General features: G+C 36.0%; 1 protein-coding gene across 5 annotated transcripts in view; it reads right to left on the reverse strand.

Annotated features, from left to right (window-relative positions):
• Window positions 1–531: 531 nt before the first annotated feature.
• The window catches only part of LOC144051863 (cell adhesion molecule 1-like), a 321,818-nt gene continuing 308,448 nt past the window's right edge, over window positions 532–13,901 (reverse strand). For all 5 annotated transcript variants that reach the window (XM_077565411.1, XM_077565408.1, XM_077565410.1 and 2 more), the window contains 2 exons: window positions 7,557–7,685; window positions 532–7,453 (listed from right to left, as the gene is read on the reverse strand). In XM_077565411.1, the coding sequence (XP_077421537.1) occupies window positions 7,335–7,453; window positions 7,557–7,685 (248 nt within the window). In that variant the 3' untranslated portion in view covers window positions 532–7,334. The remainder of the gene's footprint in view (window positions 7,454–7,556; window positions 7,686–13,901) is intronic.

Genomic DNA, 13,901 nt, shown 5'->3' on the forward strand with positions numbered 1-13,901 from the left:
TTTTTAAATAAAAATAAAAAGCCACAATCCTATGAAAAATGTTAACAGTAAACAAATAAATAAATTAAAACTACAACAATGACTAATTTCACAATCAAACATTCCTTAGTGCACTTTAAAGAGGCAACAACAAGAACGTACAACATATTTTTTATTAAGACAAGTACTCATCAGGTTGTTTTTTTTCCTTTTGTAAAAATGTTGGTGAACCAATACAAAAGATGCATGGACAAGTGTTCACTACACCAATGAAAACAAAAAAAGACAATGTTGAAGCATTTTTTTTTGGGGGGGGGGGGTAGCAAAACACCAAGCAGCTCCTCTTCACATCATATCAAGTATGCAAAACATTTACAACTTAATAAACCCGAGGAGGAAATTTGAGAAACAGCGACTTTACACGCTTCATAAACAAATCTACTCTGGCGTCTTTGCGGTCCATGCAAACTCGTATGTAGTGTGACAGTGTACATATGTTTGAATAGCTGCTGCGCTAATAATAGGGAAAGTATATATTTAGTAAGGGGTGTGTTTTAAAAAAAAAATAAGAATAAAAATAAAATTTTTTTACATTTGCATTCTACCTGAGATGCAAAAAAAGAAACAAAACAACTATCAACACTCATGAACCTGAGAGAGTGAACACAAACGTACTCATAATCATAAGGAATAACATCGTGTCAAAAAAACGGATCGTCATCTTTAAAAAATTAAATAAAAATAAAGGCAAAATGACATCATGCAGATGACACCAAAAACTCTCCTATACAGAAATATGTACTTGTTATAGTTGATTTCTCTTTTTAGCTTTGACATTGGTTATAAAGTTCAACTGTTGATATAAGAGGTTTGTTTATATGCAAAAATTAAAAAAAATAGGGATCACGATAAATCATTTGAAAACAACTTAAAAATGTTGCTTTAAGCCACTGAGCTGCTTAAATCAATGAAAAGAAAAAAAGTCTTTCAGAATACTTTCATGCTGCTCAAAATCAAAGTTACTTCCAATTTTCACATCTAGGGGGCAGTCTGGTTTTTGCACTAAGCACTTTTTCGATTCATCAGTGCGCCACTAGGCCAACACCCCTGAAAGTCAGCTTCAGATATTGATATAAGGTGGTGCTTAAATTGTCATGTTCAAATATTGAGAGATTTGTACGGAACGGCACGGTACGGATTTGTACCAACTTGTACGGAAGCGTGGAACTGCCAATGTGGAGTCAACACTTTTGACTGGGCTATGTCGTTCGAACGTACTGCAAAGTTGTTTAAACGTTTTGGTCAAGTTGTTTGAAGGTTTTGGTAAAGTCATTCAAACGTAATACTGTTCAAGAAAAAAGGAATATTTTAAAATGGCATAAAGTCACTTTTTATAGGAAAACATTGATTTACTATAAGCTTATAAGAAAAGTACGGAAGCATATTGCATTCACTGAGCTTTGTTTTTTCTGCTTTGAAAAAAAAAAAATCCTTTGTTTTTCTCAATAATTTTTTCTGTTTTACTGAGTAATTTTTTACAGAAAAAATCCTGTTTTTCTGACAAATTTTTTGGGGGAGTTTTTTTTTTCAGTTTTATTGAGAAAAAAAATCTGTTTTTTTTTAATAATGCCCCCCCCTGTTTTTCTGAGCAATTTTTCCTCCTTTATTTCTGAATATTTTTCTGACAGAAAAAAAAAATTCAGTAAAACAGAAAATAAAAAAAAATACTCCAAAAAACAAAGCTCCCCCAAAATATTTGTCAGAAAAACAGGATTTTTTTCTCTCAAGTGAATGCAATACACTTCCGTAAAAAAGGACATTTAAGAGAAAAAAAAGCAATCTTGTGAATAAAGTTGTGATATAACAACGGGCAAATGTACGGTATACCTACATTAAGTTGAGTTTGTTCTCAATTTCACTCCGATTTTCAATTTCAGTTTTGAAATGATTTATCATGGTCTCATTTTTGTGTGGCTTTTACAAAACTTAAAAAAAATTATTATTATTATTATTATTTTAATTTTAAACATGGGTGCGTACGCTTTCTACATCTGCTGTCGTTGCGTCTGATTGGCTGATCGCTGCTTGTTTTAACCTCGTCTAAAATGGACATCCCCATAAATAAGAAATGCTGCTCCAATCCACATTTGAAATCATCAAATTTAATAATACATAATAAATACAACATCTGGGAGCATCCAAGCTTTTGTACAACACGAACGCCAGGGTTCAAGACGGCGCGTCGGTAAGTGACAACGTGGACCGACATCGTGTCGAGCCACTTAGAACAAATATACAAGATAACACTTTAATGCAGGGGTGGGGAACCTTGATATGAAATCACATTCAATTTATGAAAAATAAATCATTCATGAGGACTAAATCTGAATTTCTTGGGAATATTGTGACATTGCATTTTTTTTTATTTTTGAAGTACAAAAGTCTCAATACTATGAGAATAAAGTGGAATTGTTACGGAATAAAAGTTGTGTTTTTTTGAGAAAATAAGTCATAATAAAAGTCAAATTTTACAACTATAAAGTGTAAATTAAAAAAGAAAAAAATCATAATATAACAAGCGTTAAATAGTAATGTTGGGAGACAGGTTGTATTTTTTCAAAAAGTTATTTTGAGATTTTTTGGGGACATTTTATAAGAAACTTGCAGGCTTGTAGACTTGTACAAGACTAAAATTGTATTTTCTCAAGAAAAATCAGAATCAAAGAGAAGAATAGAATGTTTAAAAAACAAACAAACTAAATATGTTGTAGAACGTTAGAATTAAGTGTTAATAAAGTGAGAGAAAAGATACAATTTCCTGAAAATAAACTTGGAATGAATGTGATAGTGGATGTCTTACAAGAAAAAAGTCAAAATCTTGCTGTAAATTGTAATAGTAATTTTAAGGATTTAGTCGTAATTTATAATGAAAACATTGTCATTTTACAGGAAATAGTTATTTTCTTATTTTAAGAGATTCAAATTGTAATTTTACTAGAGTTATAATTAATAAGAATAGAAATACCAAAATTTAACCAGAAAAACATCACTGAATTATAATCTAACAACAAAAAACAAGTTGTAATCTGACATAAAAATAAAATCACTTTTCTATGGGACCAAAACTATTATTGAGGAAAATACTCGTGATTTTATAAGAATCATACTGTAATTTTTCAAGATGTCCTTTTAGGGGAAACTTTTACAATTAAACGAAACTCTAACAAGATTAAAGTTAGAATTTTGTAAGACTAACGTCATTAAAGTCATAATTTGAAGATATTAAAGTTTTAATTTTAGGACAATCAAGTCAATTTTATGAGAACAGTCATGATTTTATGAGAATACTGTAGTCGCATTTATAATTTTCATGAGTTAAGCCTTTTAACTTTTTTTTTTTTTTTACAGCAGGTTTGCTATTTTTTTTTGTACAACTTTGTCTCTTACATGCCTCAAACATGAGAAAAAAAGACTGAGGCCATTAACTCATTCACTGCCATTGACGGCTATAGACGTCAAAAATTTGTTTAACATTTTTCCACTTTTATTAACAAGAGTATGAAATCCTAGAAACAAATATTGTACATTAAGAACAGATATAAAATTTGTGATTAATAATGAGTTAACTATTGCAGTCAAGCAATTAACTCATTCACTGCCATTCAATAGTTAACTCACGAATAATCATACATTTTGTATCTGTTCTAAATGTACAATAAAAAAAATATATAGGTTTTCATACTCTTGTTAACAAAAGTGGAATTTTTTTTAAACTAATAGAAATAGTTCAAATGAATTGTTGACGTCAATAACCGTGGATGGCAGTGAATGAGTTAATTACAATAACAAATTTAAATCGCCTGATGCGATTTAAAAGAAGAGAAAAGAAAAGATTATTAAAAATTATGGCCGTAGGGCGTTCACATTTTTTTAATCGTAATTAATCGCATGACTTTACTAGTTAACTCACGATTAATCACAAAATTTATATCTGTTCTAAATGTACAATAAAAAAATTCTAGATTTTGATACTCTTGTTAACAAAATGGGGGAAAAAATAAACTAATAGAAATAGCTCAAAATAATTTTTGACGGCTATAACCGTCAATGGCAATGAATGAGTTAAACTTCAATTAAACCTTCTTTTTTTTTTTTTCATCACTTGTGAATTTGAAATAAAACTGGAGCTGTAATATAAATACAGCGGGGCTAAGTTGTCCACCCGTGCGTTAAAGCATCCAACCAACTGTTTTTTTCCACATCACACAAGAAAATCCTTCTAGTGATCGGGATGTCGCTTTAAGGCAGTGGTTACCGTACATACTATTACGTTTTATAATAGCATAACTAGCTTTGACTGTTTGGGTTTCTGTTGCTAGGTAACAAAACAAAGGCATTTGATTGAAGTTTTGAGGCTATTAGGCGACAAGTAAGAAAAAAAAAAAAGAAGTTGATGGCGCAGTAGTCCGTTCAAGACCAATCAAAGGTGGCCTGAGGGTTACAACACTTCAATAAATGTCTTTTTACTGCTCATGGATGCCAGCCGAGAAATAGACATAACAATCTTCCCCTTATTTTTACATTGGAAGGTATCTAATACACTGTTCTCGACATCTGAGAATCTAATTAAATCATATGGCTTTGCTCATATGTAAAAAAAAACAATAAAAACACAATTGTGGGAGTTGTTTTAAGCCTTTAAAAAAAATAATTGCTAACTGGCAAATTTAGTGCAATAAAAATGGGTTTATAATACTCACTTGTAAATATGTCAAAGCACAGTTAACTGTAAACATGTTAATTGTTCTAACTATTGAGCTTTAGCATCATGCTAGCCCACCCTCATGCTGGCGTTTTTTTCTGTTTCCCCTGTTTTGATGCTAAATAATGCTAAGTAAGAAAGTCTCCAATAATATGTTCATCTTTTTGTCTATCTGTCGCTTGGGAAAAAACTAAATAAAATAGTCAAAATTATTTAAGATTTTATGGAAAACTGGGTGTATCATAGAAGAAAATCATACCACTGGCGCCCCATTGCAACCTGGCTAGCAAGCTAAGTTTAGCACGAAACAGAAAACGGTCTTATTAATTGACACTTTTTACTTAAATAAATGACAAATGAAGAATATAGCAAACTATAATCTAAGGGAGGGTGTCAAATTGTTAATCCTCTGCTCAGGAAAGTGTTGTTTTTACGCTAGTTGTTCAAACTTTTTAGCTAAACATGCTAAAAATGCTAGGTATTCTTTATACCAAACAACATTAAACAGGGAAGTCTTCAATAACAATATTTCCTTCTGTCCGTCCATCAATTTCGTGGGTAAATCAAATAATATAAAATGTTGTGAACAACATGCTGCTCTTATAAAGATGATGATAGAGCAAGCGCGGTAACTAAGTTTAGCTTAAGGAGGTTGTAAAATTGTTACTTTTTCCCATAATAAACCGCACAACACAGTAAGAGGGTCAAGTTGTTTCTCAGGAATGATTCATTTTTTTTTACAGTAATTGTTCACATTTGTGATCGCCATTTGCGCTAAACATGAGAAGATAATTGATTGAACCAAGACCAATTTAACACACTAGTTAAGGGTCGTATGTTTTTACCAGGCCGATCAATGTTATACAAATGTTTAGAAGTTGTGGCCAATGACTAAAAATAATTGAGAAAATAATAGAAAAATAACAGCTCTGTAACAATAAAATGTTGTTTTTTTTTTGATAGCATGAATGCTAACTCCAAAAACATCCAACTTAACTGACATCTACTCAATAACGAACATTTGATCGATGGGCTATCATTAGACTGAACTTTACACCAAGGCTAACCTCTCAAGATAACTGCTGTCTTGAAATCTCTACTGATACACAGACAGGCGACTTTTAATGGCAAAAAAAAAAAAAAGAGTCACTTTATCAAGCACACGTGCCTTCAGAATGGCCCACATTCGATTACGAAAACAAAATCGTAAAATTACAAGAAATAGAGTCATAATTTAGCCAGTGATTTTCTAAATTCCCACACTGACAAACGCACCACGCCTGAACAAGACACTCTGGAAAGTTGCTAATAAAATTGGCTAATACTATTTACACACATATTTGTTAAAAACACGCCTGGTTGGATCTCAAGAATGCACAACATAGACCCTCTTAAAATACTTCAATATTACAACTTAAATTCATAATTCGGACTTTTTCTCGTAAAAATGACCACTTTATTCACATACGTGACTTTCTTCTCATACAATTGCAAAGTTTTACATATTTAAGTTAAATTTTCATACAAATTACAACTTTTCCTTGTAAAATTCCATTCCGTTGCCATGATAATTTGACTTAATTCTCATAACTAATTTGTTTAATTTTGTCAATGTATTACCATTATAATTTGACTTTTGAGATGTTATTTTTTTTAAAATAAAATGCTATGTTGGGAAATTTGCATTTCTGTGGTAATTTCACTTTTATCATCCCAAAAGTTGTGATTTCTTTTATTTTCAAGATTTTGACTTTATTGCCCCAATAATTTGACTTATTCTCATAAAATCAAGACTTACATAAAAAGTACCATTTTGTCGTGGGAATTTCATCATAAAATTGTCAACAACCAGTTGATCTGGTTCTGGACTCGTGCACAGACTTCAGCTTCCTCACATCTCACAACGCACCCCGCGGCCCCCTACGGACCCCCACATTTGGGATTTGGGATAGAAAAACTTCAATCTTAACAGCTCACAGACAAGTTTAAAAAAATAATACAGAGTTAGGGTTAGGGAAAGCTTCGGTTTTAGGGGTGGTGGGGGGGGGGTTAACATGACAACCTTTGTCCAACTTTGACCAGGTGTCCCTAATAAAGTGGCTATTTAGTTCAACTTATTTTGTTTTTGTTCTGTCTGACATCCACGTGTACACCAACGGCATCAAATGTACACATTAGTGGTTGGGAGAATAAAAAGGGCGATAAGCATCCTTTTTGTGCTCAGCGGCACAAGCTAACACACACGCACGCACACACACACGCACACACGACAGGCCCACTTTCATCTTGGCGTCCACAGCCAAACATCTAAACCAACAAGCACGTGAGTGAGAGGGACGGGGGAAGAAAACAAACGGAAATAGAACAAGGCACAAAATAGTCTGTAAAAGAAAGAAAGTGTACAGAAGTTTAGGCCCCAGCAGTCCAGGAAGGTTTTGAGACAGCAGACTCGGCCTCTTCTCATTACGAGGCCACGCCAGTCCTAATTTTGCCTCCTCCCTAAATCACCCCCCCCCCCCCACCCCTGAAAAAAAAAACGTAATCAGAGTTGGACAAAATGCTGCCACAGCACCACCAGCCTCCCTTCCACACTTTAGATGTAATACTCCTTCTTCTCGTCCGTGTTGTTGTGTCCGCCCTCGGCGTTGATGATGGCCGTGTCGGCGTCGGCCGCGTCGTCCGCCCCTTTGGCTTCGTGCGTGAAGTAAGTGCCTGCGCGCAAACACACAGGAAAGCACACTCGACAATCCTATCAGGCGGCAACAAAAGACACCGGGGATGAGTTCATGGTCAAGTGGGATTGGCGGCGCTTTACCTTTGTGCCTGGCGAAGTATCGACCGAGGACGATGAGCGCGCAGAGGATGGCGAACATCACCACGGCAACCACCCCGCCGATGACCGCGTGGTCAAGTTTGGGTGGCGCGCCCTCGCCTGCTCGAGAGTCTGAAAACAGGAACAACATATTTTAACTTCATGGTTTGACAACAAATCAAGAGCCTGTCGTGCACCAACTAATATATCTGAATATCATTGGAATGCAGACTTTAAAACAAAAGGATGACATTTACCATTTTGCAAATTCGACCGTTTGTCAAACATGATAGAAGAAGCTGATGGTGAGAGAAAAGTAAAGATCCAAAGCATACCACAACAAGCATCAAACATGGTGGGAGGGAGTTGAAACCAAGATTTGTAAATTAAAAGTACTGTCCTTCACTCCCCAAAACATATTTATACGTTTTTTTGGTTAGTTTTTTTTTTAAATCCAGGAACATACAGAAGGCTTTGACCTGAAGAGGTCACTTAAAGCAATGGTAGTTATTGTGAAAAACGGCCAGCGGGTGGCAGCAGAGTATAAGAGATCAGCCAGGGCCATGTTGCAACAAGCTCTTTTTGCCAATGTTTTCACCAGGAATCTAAATATCGATGAAACTTTGCTATATTCTAATTTGAATTGCTGCAAAACGGAAACAGAAAGAAATTTACTTTCTTTTCCTAAATAAAAAAGAGAGTCTAATCTTTTTTTTTTGGTACGTTCCATGTTTTTATAGCAATAGAACACAATATTTTGTAGGCCTTGCAAAATCTGTCAAAATCTAGTAAAACAGCTGGGAGCGAAGGGGGTTGCTTCGGTGAAAATGGCTGGGAGTTGAACGCAAACACGGTGAAGCAGCAATTAGCTGTTATGCTGCACGCACAAGGAACAGCTCCTTTTTATTTCTTTACCTTTCATTATCTGTGCCTTGCTTAAACAATTGATTGTCAAAAGTAAGCATTGAATTAGATAATAAATTTGTTTTTGATTAACGGATTAATCATCGCTTCTCTAATCACAACATAACTCCAAGCTTATGATCCAAAGCATACCACATCATGCATCAAACAGGGTGGAGGCGGATGATGCTTGCTTGCATAAGACGCACAAATGTAGCAATTTACTTTTATTCCGTAATATTAATCACCGTGTGCATAGTAAACGCCCAAAGGTAAGTTAATGACTTAATTGTGTGCTAGTTGCTCATGTGTGACGCAACATCAATTTGTTTATATATTAAGTCTTAAATATTGACTACAATTATGCAACATAGGTTTATGATTGTGATGGAGTCGAAGGTTTATGATGTTATAAATTAGCATATTTTGGCTATCCGCGGCTATCCATTATCCCCATGGAAAGCGAGTTTACCGTACAAAAGTAATTGGCACTACATTGTCTAAATGCTTTTTGAGTTCACGATACTGCATCGAATGGCGCTCATTCCGTGCTCATTCTTTTATTATTGTGTCAATTAAAGCTTAACGTCTACAAGCTTTCAATAACATCTTAGAGTGTTTGATTTCATCGTGGGCGAAATAAAACCTGTGCCATCCAAATATTGTTTTTGTTTTTTTTTTGTGTGTGCGCTAACAGCCATTAAATAATTATCCTGGCGAGATAAACAAAACGGGCTTATTTTCTCTCCGAGCGTCGTCGCTTGACCTAACCGCCAAAGAAGCTCGGCTCTGAAAAGTGCCAGTTTATGTTGTTTACTGAAAAAAAAAAAAAAAAAAAAAAAGACACGCTACAATGGCACCAGTTGCTCCCGAGGGGTTTGATGCGAGTGTATGCTAAACGGTTTAACTAAAGAGCCCACAAATAGACTATTAAAGCCTTTTGTTCTTACTTAACGACACGCACGGCAACTGCATCGTCGCACGGTACCGTTCACTTACGCGTCTTTTCAGAGCTTCAAGTGCACTCGTATTGCGTGCGAGGCCATTCAAACTCCAAAAGGCGAGAATGACGCTATATGCGCCTTGTTAAAATGAGCAAGATGGGAATAATTTGACCCTTAAGTAACAGCTTCAAAATAGCTAGCTCGGAATATGGGTCATATTGATTAATATTGTTGTTGGTATGGTAACGGAGAAGAAGACATTTATAGGTGGACCAAAATTGCATTCTTTGGTCACCAGTTACACATCCAATTGTACCAAACTCGTTTTATTTATTCATTCACAGTAGATGCAAATAGTAGTAGTAGGAAGCAAGGGGGGAAAAAAATGATGTACCAGCCAAGACACCGCTCGTGTCTTATCTCTTCATGTGTTCATTTATTTTTGCATTTATTCATCACAGTGGCTTAAAAATAAGCTACAATGCACACGTCAGGAGCGCAAGGGACCAATAAAGCAATCAATAAAAAATACATCCTTTATAACGGGCACCTGTCGCATTAGCACTAGCAATGGAGCTAACACATTTATTTATTTATTAGTATATTACACTTTACACCTGTAGAGAGTGCCAGGACACACCGCTCATGTTGTGTTAGCGTAGCATCAGTGATTATTAACTCATTCACTGCCATTGGCGGCTATAAACATCAAAAGGTCATTTGAATATTTCCATTAGTTTAACATTTTTTTCCACTTTTGTTAACAAGAGTATGAAAACCTAGACATTTTTTTAATAATCTTTTTTTTTTTGGGGGGGGGGGATTGTTAAAAATGAGGGGCGGCAGGCGATATATTTTTTTTTTATTGTAATTAATCACATGACATCAATAGTTAACTCACGATTAATCACAAATTAAATTTACAATAATTGTTTTCCTAGGTTTTCATACTCTTGTTAACAGAAGTGGAAAAAAAAAGTTAAGCTAATAAAAATTGTTTAAATGAATTTTTGACGTCTATAGCCGTCAATGGCAGTGAATGAGTTAACTTACTCATTGATGTATTTATTCATCACGATAAAAGTAAATTACACAGTACGAAGGTGCCTGAGAAAAATCCTGTAAAATATTGCTGGTATACCTGTTATGCTAGTGTTAGCACTAGCATCAGTGCTAACACATTTGTTATGTTTATTCATCAAAGCATCTTATAAGCATATGTCACTTTACACAGGTGAGAGTAGTGGCACCTGGGACTAAACATATTTTAATTATTTTTAATTATTCTTTTATTATATTTTTGGACCAGCCAGGACGCCTCTCATGTTGTGTTTGTTGGCGCTAGCTAGCATCAATGCTTCCCTTTTTATTGATGTATTTTATCTTTTACGATAAAAGTAAAATAAAGTAAATAAATGTAAAAAAAAAATATATTTTATGATATTAGTGAACCAGTTAGGACACCTGTTGTGTTAGCGCTAGCATCTATGCTAACATTCATGTTATTTATTCATCACAGTGACTTAAAATCAAATAACACTAACTGTAGTTTTTCTTTCTGCTGCCTGTCACTGATGTGTCGTTATATAGACCATACATGTGAGTGCTTTTATACCGTCGGGGGATCGGAGGGAGGGGGGGCAATGTTTTAAGAACGTCGACGCCGCCTGCAATTTGAGCGAGAGTTCACACGCAATAAAATTTATTGGGCTTCATAAGAGGCCATTTGTGGAAGTCATATCGAGCTCCATCATGACAGACCGAGACGCCAGCCTGCAGATAAATTGCACCCGGGCGGGGAAATGTGAGGCTGCCTCAGGTGTCACGGAGCATCGCTCTCTCACGTTAAGGCGCATTTATTCGCGCACTCCCGCACCCCGGAAAGAACAAGGCAACATTTGAAGCCTTTAAATTTCCCAGCCCAGAATAGTTCCGAGGCACTTATCAATCGTCTACGATGGGCGCGCACTGGGAGTGATGGAGGTGTGGCGGCCAACGGGGGTGGGAAATGGCGCCGCTTGTTCTTTGCTGCATGAGAGAGCATCTCAATTTGCCACCAATCTCACTAGTCATGCTCTCAACTTGAACGATTCCGTTCTAAGACACCAGCGGAGTGACGATGGAGGAACAATATCTCAGAGTTCCTTTTTTATTTTTCATAAATTAAAGAAAAATGATAGCACACCAATCACTTAAGAGGACTACTTGTGCATAGCAACAAAACTGCAGAACAGGTAACAGGCCGGTCCACTTCCAGGAAATAGGAAATCATAAAAACAGTTGATCATTCTTAACTTATTCATGTTCAAAAATAAATGACACCTTATAAATTATACTTTTATCAGCTGATGCCCCTAATTTTTAATAATCATCTCGTCAGGCAACTATTTTTTAAAATTGTAATTAATCGCAGGACTTCACTAATTAACTCCCGATTAATCACAAATGTTATATCTGTTTTAACTCTTTCACTGCCATTGACGTTTATAGACGTCAAGTAAAAACCTACGGATCACTGCCAATGACGTCTAAAGACGTCATCCATTTTTATTTTATTTTTTTTGAAACGGGTGCGGGCAAGGCTTCCGGAGCTGTGGTGAAAGTTTCCAGCCGGTCTGTTGTGCCTAATGACTATTTTTGGCCCCTAGAGGGCAGCGATGACTCTCTTTTGACAAGATCGGGTGGGCGTCAGTAGAGGCGGAGCTAGAGCGTCGAGCAGGAGGTGAGAATGGAAGACAAAGGAAAAATGGCGAGGAGCTCACGCCGGAGCCGTTTTTTGTTTCATAACAGAGAATTTCGGTGAAAGTAACCATTTTCTATTGTTGATTACTGAAGAACGGAATAAGGTAGAAACAAACTTTTTTTTCTGATGAAAGCTGAGAGTCCAAACTTTCATTTGGTAGTATGTGTGTTTCCATAGTCCAAACACAACATTTTCTGTGGACCTTTAAAAATCACTCAAAATGCTTAAATCGGCTGGCAGTGGGGACAACCCGTTTCTGAAAACGTCTGGCAGTGAAAGAGTTAAATGCACAATATTTTTTTTCTAGGTTTTCATACTCTTGCTCACAAAAGTGGAAGAAAAAGTTAAACTAATAGAAATAGTTCAAATGAATTTTTGACGTTTATAGCCGCCAATGGCAGTGAATGAGTTAATAGAAAACTCGACATTGCAATTTTCAGAGAAATTGCATGTGAATGCCGAAATGCTGAATGAAAAACAAAATTGCCACGTGGAATGATTTTCAATTGATAATACTGAAAGATATGGAATGATACTGAATAATATGTGATGAAGTGGAATTATGTGGAATGATGTTGGTAAAAAAAAGAAAGAAAGTGGAATGATACTCATATTGTCAAATAAGGAATGATGATCAATTGAATTCATTTAGAATGAATTGGAATGATGTGGAATGTGAAAAATATGCAATATGTTGGTGGGAAATTTCTGGAATGTTGAAAATTGTTCCCGAGGTGAATAGAATAAGCTGAACATTTATAACTTTGAATGGAAACGATGTGGAATGCTGAATGTGCCATTCGGAATAACTAGTACATTTTTGTGTTAAGAATGTGAAATTGTGGAACGACTATGCCCTCCTTCAAAGTGTAAGTGTAGTCGGAGTAGTCCTTAAGTCTCGACCGGCCAGCTACACGCTGCATCCGCTACGTACAGCATTTTTCAATTTAAAGCGTGCTTCATCCTTTTCACGGATTTCAATGACATTCACAAGTCTCTGGGAAAAAAAAAAAAAAATCACATTTCATGATTTCAGCCTTATCTGTAAGTGAACCACACTTCTTTGGTGTTTCCTCGATCATTCCCATCTTACACCTGGTGGATGTAGCAAAAGTCTGGACGGGAGAATATATGCATAAATGGAAAAGTTTTTTTTTTGTTTTTTTTTGTCCCACCTGCTAGATGTAATAAAGTGCGTCCTTGTTACTAGGCAGATTAGCAACTTCAAAGAAAAAATGACTATAATCCAATCATGGTCATTTTTGCTGTTTTCTTGACAGTTGGCACATGAAAGAAAAGAGAGAGTTGGTCGCCGCCTAAAAAGTATAATAAATAAGTAAATAGTTCACCACAGCGCCACCCACAGGGTCTTAGGAAGCACTGCACCATGTAATTGCTGTAAAAAGTCCGCACGGCCATCCTTAAAAAGCATAATTTGTCATAAATGCGGGCGAGATGAAACCAATTAATGAGCTTTTTTTTTGTGGCGTTGGGTTCCGCATGAGCACCCCCTCCTCTTGGAATGAACCCCGTGCCGAGATTTGGGCGGTGTGTTTACTGTGGCGGGGATGCCAGGAAGCACGGCCAAGTCCCCGAGGAGAAGGAAAAGCTGCACTTTAATGAACACCCATGCACTAAAAAAAAAAGGCGTACGCGCAGTCCTGTCTGCAGCCTTCGAAAAACTCCACCGATTCTCCTCCAATACTTTCTTTCTCCTCTTCCTCGCTCCCCTCCCTGCCCTCACCTTGCCCCCTGCCG

The sequence above is a fragment of the Vanacampus margaritifer genome, chromosome 5 (genome assembly GCF_051991255.1).
Source record: "Vanacampus margaritifer isolate UIUO_Vmar chromosome 5, RoL_Vmar_1.0, whole genome shotgun sequence".
Lineage (NCBI taxonomy): Eukaryota > Metazoa > Chordata > Actinopteri > Syngnathiformes > Syngnathidae > Vanacampus > Vanacampus margaritifer.